Consider the following 14,195-nt stretch of genomic DNA (forward strand, 5'->3'; position numbering starts at 1 on the left):
ATAGCAAGATCCCATCTCTACAAAATTTTAAAAATTAGCAAGGTGTGGTGGTATGCACCTGTAGTCTCAGCTACTCTGGAGGCTGAGGCAGGGGGATCACTTGAGCCAAGGAGCTCAAGGCTACAGTAAGCTATGATGGCACCACTGCACTCCAGCCTGAGCAACAGAGCAAGACCCTGTCTCCAAAACAAAACAAAACAAAACAAAAAGCCCACTCTTCTGTGGTAGCATTGTTACTGTGAGACCCCTTTGCCACTGTACAATGGAATGTAAGATATTTCTTCCTATTTCTAAACCCCTCTGTGGGCCAGGTGCAGTGGCTCAAGCCTGTAATCCCAGTGCTTTGGGAGGCCTAGGCGGCCTGATCACTTGAGCTCAGGAATTTGAGATCAGCCTGGGCAACATGGCAAGAACCCCGTCTCTTAAAAAATAAAAAAACAAAAATTAGCCAGGCATGGTGGCCTGCACCTGCAGTCCCAGTTACTTGGGAGGCTGAGGTGGGAGGATCACTTAAGCCCAGGAGGCAGAAATTGCAGTGAGCCGAGATCACACTACTGTACTCCAGTCTGGGAGACAAAGGGAGACCTTGTCTCAATAAATAAATAAATAAAACCCTCTGTGATGGAGGCAGCCTGCTTACACTTCTAGACAGAATCTAATCTGCCACCTAAATGTTAACTGTTGGCACTTCTTAGGAGGAAACCAATAAGTTTGAAAAAACAGAAGAGATCCATGCCGAGAAATTTACTCATCTGTTAAAAATGAGGCAAGTCTGTCATACATAAGGCAGATCAATTATTCGAAGGTGTTGGTACTTACTGTGCCTTGGATAGGCATTAACAGAGTTACTTGTGTTGCTCTCAAAGGGAATCTAATACAATTTCAAATTTTCAACTTTATTATTTGTTTCATTAGGAATTATGTCCCTGATATGTTTTGGCTGTGTCCCCACCCAAATCTCGTCTTGAACAATGGTCAATTCCAAGTGTTGTGGGAGGGACCCAGTGGGAGATAATTGAATCATGGGAGTGGTTTCCCCCATACTGTTCTCATGGAATTATTAAGTCTCACGAGATCTGGTGGTTTTACAAGGGGAAACCCCTTTCACTTGACTCTCTGATTCCTTCTTTGCCTGCTACCATGTAAGACGTGACTTTCACCTTCTGCCATGATTGTGAGGCCTCCCCAGCCACATGGAACTGTGAGTCCATTATACCTCTTTTCCTTTATAAATTACCCAGTCTTGGGCATGTCTTTATCAGCAGTGTAAAAATAGACTAATATAGTCCTTTTAATATTTTAACGTGGGTTGACTGGCTACACAGAAAGTTTCACAATTATTTATTTATTTATTTATTTATTTATTTATTTATTTATTTTTGAGATGGAGTTTTGCTCTTGTTGCCCAGGCTGGAGTGCAATGGTGCAGTCTCAGCTCACCGCATCCTCTGCCTCCTGGATTCAAGCGATTCTCCTGCCTCAGCCTCCTGAGTAGCTGGGACTACAAGCATATGCCACCACACCCGGCTAATTTTGTATTTCTAGTAGCAACAGGGTTTCTCCATGTTGGTCAGGCTGGTCTTGAACTCCCGATCTCAGGTGATCCACCTGCCACGGCCTCCCAAAGTGCTGGGATTACAGGCATGAGCCACTGTGCCTGGCCGAAAGTTTCACAATTTATATGTATGAATTCTGGGACCAGGCAGCCTTTGAAGATAAGTGGCAAGCTCTTCCCTGGCCCCCATCAGAGAACCACGCTGGCTTTGCTGTATCTTCTGAGAGCTCCCTCTGTGACTCAGTGGTGAGGGAAGCCAGGAGGTCCTAAATCCTGCTTGCTTGCTCATTTCTCGCTCGCTTTACCTCTGTCACCATCCTGAGAGTTCCCACATGGCCCCTTTCCACAGGTCTCAGGCAGTCTGATGTGACTTCTCTCACTTTTGCTGGCCTGGCAGTGGCCAGATGTAGGATCCTCAAGGGTTCTCATCATCAGCTGAACTGCGAAGCTTACTCCCACCATCAAGAGACCCCAAAATGGGGAGAGCTGGGGTCATGGCTTACCCAGGTTCTGTGATGCATGAAATGAAAACAGGGAATATTTCTAACCCAACTTTTGAACTCTAGATAAATACGCAGTGGCCATGATATGATCCTGCTTTTTGTGAAAGCCATAACCAGGGGGCCAGCAGGCTCTGGGTTCAAGGGCAGGAACCCTGGCCCGTCCTGGAAGAATGCATCGGGGCACATGGTCACCGAGGTCCCTGCCAGCTTGAACAGTGTATTAACTTAGAAGAGAGAAGAAGATTTCCCTCCAGAAATCAAAAATAATAATTATATATGGTATGTAAATACAGCAAGACTGGCATGAGTTTTGATATAAAATACTTCACAAGTTCTTCTGGTCATTTGCTCTGTGACTGAAATTCCATCTTTATTGTAGTTGGGGTTTTGTAATGTCTATAATTTTGGACATCATCTCTAAGAAAAACAACCTGTTTGTAAAGTCCCATCCCTTTGTCCTTCTCGGGAAGCATTGTTGGGGTTCAGGAGACCAGACATGCATTTATTTTAAAGGAGATGTAGAGTGTGTGCTTGTTGCCTGGCAATGGCTACATATGTCCTTTCCAACATCATACACGGTTTGAGTTCTGGGCCTCTGAGAAAAAAAAAAAAATCTTCAAGAACTGGTCATCTTGGGGACAGGAAGCTTCCCAAGAGGCAGGGATGGCTGGAGCTGGTCTGGCACAGGACATCAGAATGTTCCAGCAGAGCTGGTGGTGTGGACAGGAAGCCAGGCATCCTTAATGAGTGCCACAAGCCATGTTGACACACATGCAAGGTCAAGAACCTCTCAGGTCACTCCCTTTGTGCATGTAAGTCACTTTAGGGACAGACAAAAAGTATTTCAAATATGTATAATGCATAAAGCAGAGAAAATGCTGCTGTCCCTGTTGGTTACAGGTCACCTGTTTTCCTACAGTGCTCTGTGTGTCTTAGGCTCACCAGAAGCTAAGTTACTTTTTTCTTTGCTTACACTTAAAATTTACTATTTCTTAGCCGGGCGTGGTGGTGGGCGCCTGTAGTCCCAGCTACTCAGGAGGCTGAGGCAGGAGAATGGCGTAAACCCAGGAAGCGGAGCTTGCAGTGAGCTGAGATCCGGCCACTGCACTCCAGCCTGGGCGACAGAGCGAGACTCTGTCTAAAAGAAAAAAAAAAAAAAATTTACTATTTCATGTAGTGCAATGACAAAATGAGGGACAATAGCAAGGCAAAATATGCTTAATGTTATAAATATTTGTTAATAACAGTTGCAGGGCTTGAGATTTGGAAAATAGCTATCTATCCACCATGCTTTCTATTTAGACAATGTCAGCCATGGGGGAGAAAAAAAGACAGTGTTTTCTTGAACGCTTACTAAATTGGGAGGAATTTTCCCCCAATGAAAATCAGAGTCACGAATGGTAAAATCTGCACAATACATTATTAAAGTATCATGCTAGCAGCTTCTCAGGAGACCTCAGTGCATTTTTCAACGTAAACTATGAACCATGCCTGAATGGCCTGGCCTGACGAGGGATAAACAGCAGTGATGCCTGCAGTTGGAAAACCTATCCACAGATATCAGGCATGGAAGTCACCCTTGACCAGGGGTCCTTTGACGTGTCTTAGGTTTTGTCTTTACTTTATTTCTATTTTTTATTTTTTTTATTTTTATGGGCACATAGTAGAAATATAAATTTATAAGGTACCTGAGATATTTGATACAGGCCTACAAAGTGTGATAATCTCATGAGGGTAAATGAGGTATCTATCACCTCATGCATTTACACTTTGTGTTACAAATAATTCAGTTATACTCTTAGTTATTTAAAATGTACAATTAAATTATTATTGACTATAGTCCTCCTGTTATGCTAGCAAATACTAGGTCTTTTTCATTCTTTCTATTTTTTTGTACCCAATAATCATCCCCACTTCCCTTCCCAACCTCCACACTACCCTTCCCAGCCTCTGGTAACAAACAATCCTTCTACTCTCCATCTCCATGAGTTCAATTGTTTTAATTTTTAGCTCCCACAATTAAGTGAGAACATGTAAAGTTAGTCTTTGTGTGCCTGGTATATTTCACTTAACATAATGACCTCCAGCTTCATCCATGTTGTTGCAAATGACAAGATCTCATGGGGTTTTTTTTTTTTTTTTTTTTTTTTTTTTTGTGTGGCTGAACAGTACTCCATGATGTATATATACCACATTTTTTTTTCTTTTCTTTTCTTTTTTTTTTTTTTTTTTTTTTTTGAGATAGAGTCCCACTCTGTCGCCCAGGCTGGAGTGCAGTGGTGTGATCTCGGCTCACTGCAACCTCCGCCTTCCAGGTTCAAGCAATTCTCTGCCTCAGCCTCCCAAATAGCTGGGATTACAGACACCCACCACCACTCCTGGCTAATTTTTGTATTTTTAGTAGAGGGGGGGTTTCACCATCTTGGCCAGGCTGGTCTTGAATTCCTGACCTCGTGATCCACCGCCTTGGCTTCCCAAAGTGCTGGGATTACAGGCATGAGGCACGGTGCCCGGTCTATGTACCACATTTTCCTTTTCCAGTCATCTGTTGTTGGACACTTTGGTTGCTTCCAAATCCTGGCTATTGTGAACAGAGGTGCAACAAACTTGGAAGTGCAGATATCTCAATATCCTTATTTCCTTTTTTTTTTTTTTTTTTTTTTTGGTATTGACCTAGCAGTGGGATAGCTGGTAGCTTTATTTGTTGTTTTTTGAGGAACCTCCAAACTCTTCTCCATAGCAGTTGTATTAATACTAATTTCCATTCCCATCAACAGTGTATGAAGGTTCTCTTTTCTCCATATCCTCACCAGCATTTGTTATAGGCTGTCTTTTGGATAAAAACCATTTTAAATGGAGTTGAGATGATGTCTCGTAGTTTTGATTTGCGTTTCCTGATGGTCAGTGATATTGAGCAGTTTTTCATATGCCTGTTTATAGGCCTGATTTTTAAATTGATAAGTGTGGGTTATACACAGGCACAGTGTCAAATAGGCCTGGTCCTCAGTATATTTTTCAACCCAGCAAAAGGAATCTCTGTGGCCGACTGCCAAGAAAAGACCATAAGTGATTACTAACAAAATAGAAGACACTTTGGAAGCATGTCAGGTGTATGTGGACCTATGATAGCTCAGGTACTCACAGTGATGTGGTCCATCATCTGGACCATGTCATTATTGCAGTACAAATGCCAGTTCAGCTGAAAAGCCTACACTGTCTTTGCTGTCATTGGTGCTGCTTCTAAACAGGTCTTTCTATCCTCCCTGTCCATTTTTCTGAACGCAGTTATATGAGCATAAGGCAGAAACCAGGAAACTTTGCTTTTAAATCTTTATAAAATGCTTTTCCTTTCTTTTTTTTTATTTTTATTTTTTATTTTTGTTTCAGATGGAGTCTCTCACTCTGTCACCCAGGCTGGAGTACAGTGGCGCGATCTCGGCTCACCGCAACCTCCGCCTCCCAGGTTCAAGCGATTTTCCTGCCTCAGCCTCCTGAATAGCTGGGATTGCAGGCACACACCACCACGCCCAGCTAAGTTTTATATTTTTAGTAGAGATGGGGTTTCACTACATTGGCCAAGCTGGTCTCTAACTCCTGACCTCATGATCCACCTACCTTGGCCTCCCAAAGTGCTGGGATTACAGGCGTGAGCCACCAGGCCCAGCCAAAATGTATGTTCTTAATGTATGCATCTGGCACAGAGAGTTCAAAATCTCAGGAGAAACCCTTAATGTGTCCCTTATATCCACAGATACTCATCACATGGAGAGTCAAATCTAATCAAAGATGAAATTCCTCACCTGTAACTATTTGCGTGATTTTCATGGGCCTGCCTGGACCAGGCACTATTCTTTTCCCAGTGACTGGAGCATTAATGGGAATATTGATGGGTGTAAGAAATGTGTTAACATAAAAATGTTTTATTCTCCCTTCTTGACTTTCATAAATGAGGCAGGTTCCAATATGGGGACGCTTGAAAGCAAAGAAAGACCAAAATGAATCTCAGTGTTCCTTCAACGCCTGCCAAACATCTCCTCTCCTGTGAGAATGTCACAGTGAAGCTGTCTCAGTTTCTTAGCCTCTATTAGAAATTTAAAATTATTATTATTTTGAAAAGCTTCAGTCCAGTGTCTCAGAGACTTCACCTGAAAATGGAGGCACTGAAAAAGCCATGAGGTGCTAAAAACAAGCGGAGTATTTTGAGAAGCCCAGAAAATGTTTCCTAGCCCTCCTCACACCGTGTGTCAGTTCTGGGCATGGCACTAAATTCAGGGGGAAAGCACTGATTCCTCACTTTGGGTCCACATCAGAACCACCTAGGATGCATTTAAGAATACCCAGGCCCAGCCACCAACCCCCAACCCATCCCGATTTGGGTTCTTTGGTGTCTGACACACCACAGGACCTCAGCTTTTGTTTGGGACTCCCAGGTATTTCTGACATGTATCCACGGTTCAGAACCACTGGCTTAAGCAAGCATAATCACACCATTTGGGATCTTTCATTGTGTAGATTCCAAAAGGAACGCCCTGTGTCCTGCAGGTCTTTGCTACGCAGTGTGAGTGGGTCTTAACCCAGCAGCTTTGATGAGAGAGAGAGAGACAGAGAGAGAGAAATGATTTTTGGAGTTCCTGGAGAACAGCACTGTCCGGCGGGACTTCCCGTGATGATGGAAATATTCTTTACCTCTGCTGCTCGGTACAGTAACCACCAGAGGCCTGTTGCCATTGAGCACTTGCAATGTGGCTCATGCAACTGAGGAACAAAATGTTTAACCTTGTTTATCTTTAATTTAAACCTGCATTTAAAGAACCATATGCGATTAGGGGCTCCAATATTCAGCAGAGCAGACAGAGTGTACTGAGGGGCCGACCTGGCCAACAAAGGCCCTAGACTTTCTTCTATGGTGTAGAGAGAACATTGCTTCTGCCTTTGGCAGAGGTCGTGAGGCCATCTGCCCTGAAACAGACGGGATGCTTCAGAGCAACGGTTCTCAGAGGATAGTCCCAGAGCCAGCAGCGTGAGCAACAACATCACCGGGGAACTTGTTAGAAATGCGGACTCTCAGGCCCCATCCAGACCACCTGAATTAGAGCCTGCATTTTAACAAGATCCCCAGGTGATTTCTGAGAATACTCAAGTCTGAGATGAGCTGCCAATAGCTGTCTGCTCTGCTCTTCAGAAGACAAGAAGCCGGTTGCACAGAAGCCTTGTCCAGGAGGTCACTCTATATTAAGTCACGGGTATCCGTGTGTATTACAAGACTTGCCAAATGTGGACAGACAAGAGTTACGGAGAGCAACACATTTGAAATTGGGGATAGACTGGTACAGTTTAAAGGGCAAAAGGGTTATCTTTTAGTTCCAGTAAGCCTTTGTTTTGATGGGGCAGAGGAGAAACTAGAGAGCTCAGTTGAAAGATAAAGATCTAACTCAAGGTGTTTCCTACTTGATTTTCAAATTCATTCCAGTTGTTTCTTTAGAAGGGAACTCACATCAGATATCTTGCTAGTATAGAAAGTTCCTGAGCTGTACTGACAAACAAAACAGGCCTGTAGCCCTGTGACACTGTGTTTCACTAGCAAGCTAGATTTCTCTTTTGGGGCTAAGGGAGGGGGGACAAAAAACAAAAAAGCCTCAACCCAGAAATTCAACACATTCAAGGAAAGGGGGCAGAAAATAGGACAAAGAAAAAAGTGGTTTATGTAACAGCAATTTTTTGTAATAAGTGTGGGGACAGGTCCCATCGGGACGACTTTAGGCTGTTAATTTTGAAATGATCATTGGAACCCAGCTGGATAGCAGCAAGGTTTGACGCCAGGAGCAAACACAGCCAGGAAGTGGAGAAGCAGATGACTCAGCCCACAGGGCACCAGAGGCGGGATAATTTCTTTGCCCAGGGGAGTAGCAATAGTCATCTGTGGTGTAGGCATTACGAAGTTCAATTGTATGAGCGAGAACGGAAATCTGTTCTTCTGCAGCTTGTGAAAGAAATTAATCACAGCTCTCTGCATGACAAATTTTGGATATTTAGCTCAGACAGTCCCTGAATTTTCCTTCAAGTTAAATTTTCCTTTCCTTGGGACCTCCTGTTACCTTTACTACACCCCAACCCTCTCTTGCCCATTTTGTACCCCTAATCCAAATATAAAACAAAATAACTGGGAATTGGTTCTAAATGCCTCTTTCACATCTGCTCAGGCCATCATTACAGAATTTCATTTGCAAAAAAAAATTCAAGATGAAAACAAATAAGGCATTTTATTCTGGCATTTCATTTTATTCTACATACAGATAATGACAGGGCAGTGAGGAGTTTTGGTCTGTGGCCTCTTCCCAGGACTAAAAAGGGCCTGACACAAGAAAACGCACCCTTGGTGCTTTTATTAATAACCTTTTTCTTTCTTTTTTTTTTTGAGATGGAGTCTCGCTCTGTCACCAGGCTGAAGTGCAGTGGCTCGATCTCAGCTCACTGCAACCTCTGCCTCCCGGGTTCAAGTGATTCTTCTGCCTCAGCCTCCTGAGTAGTTGGGATTACAGGTGCCTGCCACCATGCCAGGCTAATTTTTGTATTTTTAGTAGACAGGGTTTCACCATGTTGGCCAGGATGGTCTCGAACTCCTGACCTCAGGTGATCTGCCCGCCTCATCCTCCCAAAGTGCTGGGATTATAGGTGTGAGACACCACGCTTGGCCTTAATAACCTTTTATTAAATTTATTTATTAAGTTGATGGGGCAGAGGAGAAACTAACTCTCTAGGTTGCTCACCTTTGTAATCCCAGTGCTTTGGGAGGCCAAAGCCAGAGGATTATTTGAGATCAGGCGTTGGAGACCAGCCTGGGCAACATAGCAAGACCCCACTCTACAGAAAATTTAAAAACTAGCCAGCCATGGTGGCATGCACCTGTAGTGTAGTTCTGGCTACTTGGGAGACTCAGGCAGAAGGATCACTTAAGCTCAGGAGTTCGAGGTTGCAGTGAGCTATGGTTGTACCACTGCATTCCAGCCTGGGTGACAGTGTGAGACCCTATCTCTAAAAAAACAAATGAACAAGAAATAAAAAATAGAGTAACCTCTTGTAGTCCACCACCAAAACAAGGATACGGATTAAAAGTCCAAAACTGTGTGAAAGCACAAAACTCAAAAATCTTTCCAAGACTACTCTCATGGAAAAATAAAATAAGTAAAGGTTTGAGATTTCTTAGTTTATTAACACAATAATCAGTAAGGTGGTAAATGTAGCTCAAAAAGCGTGTTGAGGATGTCAGGATGTATAGGTATATACAAAGACTGTGAAGAGTGCTAGATTTCAGACTAATTAATGATCTCTGATGCAACCACACTCATAACCCCTCACAATCTTCGTTACCTGATAGAAATGATTTGCCTTTCCCAGACAAGAATCACATGTTGAAGTGTAACTTCATAAAGTGTGAGTCCTCGATCAACAGTAAAGAGTGAGTCAGAGGTGCACTCTCCTAGTTCTCACAACAACCCTTGGGTGTGTCTGTTGAGCAGTGTTTCAGTATGCCACTGAAAGGAGAAACTAACCTTAACCCTAACCTTAACCCTCTCTTGTCCTTATTTCCAAGTGCTGGGTAATTATGTGAAACTACTACTGGTTTCAATTGAAATCATTCCTCATACATGCATGTTCATAAGTGCTTCAGCTAAGCGGGCCTGAAATGCCTCTAGTGTCCTGGAAATTTCATTACAAGCCTTTGTCCTTCCTGAAATGTCCCCTTTTGAAATCCGGTACTTCAAAGTATCAGCCTTATACCGTATACTTATGTTCAGGATAAGATATTAATTCAAAGAAACTTAATGCAAACAGCTAAATTCCTTTCATCTAAACATGCCTTTCTTCTTTCTCCTTGGTGCTACATTTCACTCAAAGCTGCAGGAAAGCATAGCAGGAAAAATGAGCTGAGTATGTTTTGGAAATAGGTCAGGCTGAAGCAGGCATGTTTTCCTGTGCTGAATTAAAACTTTTCTGTTTCATTTATCAATAGAATTAAAAGTTCTCTGATGTTTCTCTAGGCGTCATACATATACAAAACAATGTGAAATTGAAAAAAAAAATCCACATGCTATATTGTCCATCTCTGTTCTTTGGAACTCTACAGTTTAAAAAAAAAAAAGAAATTAAAGAATTTTGAAAGTAAAAGTTATCTTCAAATATTATCTTTCTTCTTAATGAGATTTTTTATCTTTAAAGCAGATGCAGCAAGGACAAACTTTAGTTATTATTTTTAAAGCGATATAAACTGATTTGTTTCATGCTTATATGAAACTGATTTCTCTATATTTGCTTTGCCATTTATTATAGAGGAGTATTTGCCTTTTTAACTCTTTTTCTTCTTGTATGCACTAATTAGTAGTTTAAGAGAGGTGAAAGCACTTATTTTTCCATTTTACAGTAATCTGAGTGTTTATAAACCGGTGTTTGTGTATTTGAAAAAGTGGCTATTTGTGAGCCTAAGAAAATTTCACAACACTGTTGTTGAAAGAATAAGATGTATCACATTTTAGTGTTTAATTATCTTTTAATTTACTTTGATAATTATTCTGGGTTGAATTGTCCCCCCTCCAAAAAAAAAAATATGTTACAGTCCTATCCCTCAGAACCTGTGAATGTGACCTTCTTTGGAAATAAGGACTTTGCAAATATGATCAAGTTAAGATGAGGTCTTAGGGGATTGGGGTAAGTGCTAATCCGATGACTGATGATGCCCCTTCGAGAAGAGGGAAACGTGGGCCGGGAGCGGGGGCTCACGCCTGTAATCCCAGCACTTTGGGAGGCTGGAGCGGGTGGATCAGCTGAGGTCAGAAGTTCAAGACCAGCCTGGCCAACATGGTGAAATCCCATCTCTACTAAAAATACAAAAATTAGCTGGACCTGGTGGCATGTGCCCGTAATCCCAGCTACTCGAGAGGCTGAGGCAGGGGAGCACTTGAACCTGGGAGGCAGAGGTTACAGTGAGCTAAGATCGTGTCATTATACTCCAGCCTGGGCGACAAGAGCGAAACTCCGTCTCAAAATAAATAAATAAATAAAAAGAAGTAAATAATAAAAAGAAGAGGGAAATGTGGCCACAGACAGAGAGAGAACACCAGGTGACCTCGGAGGCCGAGAGTGGAGTAATGCTGCCACAAACCAAGGAATACCAAGGACTGCCAGCCATCACCAGAAGCTAGGAGAGGATGGAACAGGTTCTCCCCGTGAGCCCCAAGAAGAAAACAACCCAGACTGATTATGGACTTCTGGCCTCCAGAGCTGTAAGCGAAAATGGCTCTGTTGTTTTAAGCCATCAAGTTTGTGGTAATTCGTGACAGCAGCCCTGGGAAACAAGCACAGTGGTGATTCAGATCCTACCCTGAAACCATCCCAAGTTGATGGATGCACCAAGTCTTTGTAATTTGAGCTTGACTACTTACAGGAAAGAGTTGTGACTATCGATAAAGGTGAGAATATTTCACAATCCTGTTGAAGCCCTCTGTATCTATTTCCAGGGTGGGGCCATGGTATAAACAGGACAAACAGAACTCTCTGCTTTTGCTACCTCTGAAGTAGCATTTCTGTGGGAGATCCATACTAGATAGCACCTGGAGATGCCAGGACCACAAAACCACTGCCCGGCGTTACACACACATACGCCGTCCAACCCCTAGGATGAGATCAGATCCCTCTGTGATTCTGCCAAAGGCTGAGGCTGGCCACGGGTTTGTGGGATGGGGCTGAGACGAGGCGGCAGGATCACCGTCTAGTGGGGATGGGATGCATAAGAGAGATGAAAGCTTCTGCAGTTTCTGCTGCCATGCACTCTTACGTAAGAGAGCTAAGGGCACTGGCCAGAAGGCAGACAGACAGGGGAGTGGGCTCTCTCTAGGAAACATCAGCTCCAAGGGGTACTGAGCTCCTTTGGAAGGAACCGGAGCCAGGGTGAGACAGGGACAGACACCCAGATGGATGGGATGATCATGGTTCCAGCCTTTGGACATCTGGAAGGCAAGTAAGGACACAAAGCATGTGGGAACTGGGGCAGACAGTGGCCCATTTCCCACTCTTCTGTGTAGGCATCAAATGTTCCCCCAAGGGGGCTTCTAGCTTGAGAGAGCCATTGTTCTCAGCATTCATTTGCCCAATGAGCCGTGGTTTTGGAGACCAGGGTATGATTCTCCAAAACACAAGCGTGTTGGACCCACCCACATAGGAAACCCATGGAGAAGATTACGTGTCAGTCAATTCCATTTCTCCCATAGCGGCCCCAGTCCACATCCTGGGAGGCATCCTACTGGTGGTTATCATTATTTATTCACTCTGCAGAGAATTTTCCTCCGGCCTTTCCTCATTGGTTCATGTAGGTTTCTTCAGCCACCCAGAGGGAGTGGCAATCCTATGGCGCTGTCTTAGACCTGTGTGCCTCAATACCCCTCATCCATAGTTCTTCTGACCCCACACCATGCTAAATGAAAGAGAGCTCCACAGTCTTCCCACATCACTGGGCACTAGCCTGGAAAGGAGACACAGATGCCCTGCTAGTCTCAGTTCCTCATTCTCTGTAGGGAATCTATAATTCCTCCTGATCACAATCAGGACTTACTAGGGTAAAGGGCACCCGAGGCTTTTCTCCAGAGGGCTTAAACTTACACAATGTCTAGTCAAAACCATCCCATGTTAATTTTTTATTATTTCAAACTTGAATAAGTAACATAATGTTTAAGTTTAGGATGCAACTCAAGTGCCAACTACAAATTGCACTGAAATGGAAGAACTCAAATGCATCATGCCTGGACCAGCATCAGATGCCTTCCAGAAGTACTGGACATGTAGAGTTTAGGCAGTAAGCTGCCCATATAATTTCCATTCTGCATAAATATAAGCACAGGACTAGTGGAAATTGCCCAGAAGATATTGGAATATTCTTTTCTATTCAGTTAAAAAGTGATGTCATAGTTTGCTTAAGGACAGAGCACATGGAAGTCCCCTTGATGTCACTTCTTCAGGTCACCACTGACAGAGCCAGAGTTTCCCCAGGAGGTCATTCAAGGATCTCTGAGCCCTTCAGTCTTCTGGGGTCATCCTTTTCTTTAATATCCAAATAAAATGTCTGAAGAAGTAGAGTTCAAAATGGTAGACTAATCACCTGCATTTGCCTCCCTACCCTCCCCAAATCCCTTAGAATGAAAGTAAAGAACTGCAAGAGGAATTAAATCCATAACAATAATGGGATCTGTATGCGGCTCCTCAAGAACTGTGAAACTACGGTAAATTAAATGACAACACAAGCAGATATGAGGATAGTGATGGATAAAACAAAGCAATGAATGAAAGATCAAGTCCAGACAGATTCTTGTGAATTTTACAACTTGGGGGTATTTACAAAAAAAAAGATCTCCAGAGGAAAAGAAAATCGGATCAGCTCTAAGGAGAAGGAGATTCAGACTAACATTGATTAGATTTCTTTCATCAACACCAGTCAGTAAAGCACAGTGGAGAAATGCCTTCAAATTAAGAGGGAAAAATATTTTGAACTCAAATGTCATTGTTAGCCAAAATAACTACTGAACACGAATAATATATATTCTCAGCTATACAGAGCCTCTGAAAGCCTTTTCTGCAATAAAATGAGAGAGAAAACAAAACAAAAGAGGAAGACTTGAGATTCTAGAAAACAACAGATTTACCCCCAGAAGTACAAAGGGAAAAAAATGCCTTGGGGTTATGGCTCCCAGCAGGTCTAGACAACAGCTAGTTTAGATTGGAGCAGAAATGCAGGAGTCTTTGGAAACACGTCTTTAAACAGAAAGTAAATCCCTTAGTTAGTGTGATTAAATAGCTGGATATTTCTGAAGATGTGTAATGATAAATGTCCTCTGTTGACAATATAAATGGAAGGAAGGAAGGGAGGAAGGAAGGACGGAAGGAAGGAAGGAAGGAAGGAAGGAAGGAAGGAAGGAAGGAAGGAAGGAAGGAAGGAAGGAAAGGAGGGAAGGAGGGAGGGAGGGAAGGAGGGACTTTAGCAGAGGTCCTATTTAAGACAATGATGGCTAAAACATGAAGCAAGCTGAAATATAGCATGGTTGTGAAAATAGGCCACAAAAACTTAGAAACTTAGAGACTTAGAAACTTATAGA

The 14,195-nt window shown here is 42.9% G+C and overlaps 1 protein-coding gene across 1 annotated transcript in view; it reads left to right on the top strand.

The window, feature by feature from the left end:
- LOC140708631 (src-like-adapter 2) overlaps positions 1-14,195 on the top strand; it is a 38,010-nt gene that overhangs the window by 5,341 nt on the left and 18,474 nt on the right. Inside the window, exon 2 of the mRNA XM_073004847.1 lies at positions 6,571-6,616. Within this exon, the coding sequence (XP_072860948.1) occupies positions 6,571-6,616 (46 nt within the window). The remainder of the gene's footprint in view (positions 1-6,570; positions 6,617-14,195) is intronic.

The sequence above is a fragment of the Chlorocebus sabaeus genome, chromosome 2, assembly GCF_047675955.1.
Source record: "Chlorocebus sabaeus isolate Y175 chromosome 2, mChlSab1.0.hap1, whole genome shotgun sequence".
Lineage (NCBI taxonomy): Eukaryota > Metazoa > Chordata > Mammalia > Primates > Cercopithecidae > Chlorocebus > Chlorocebus sabaeus.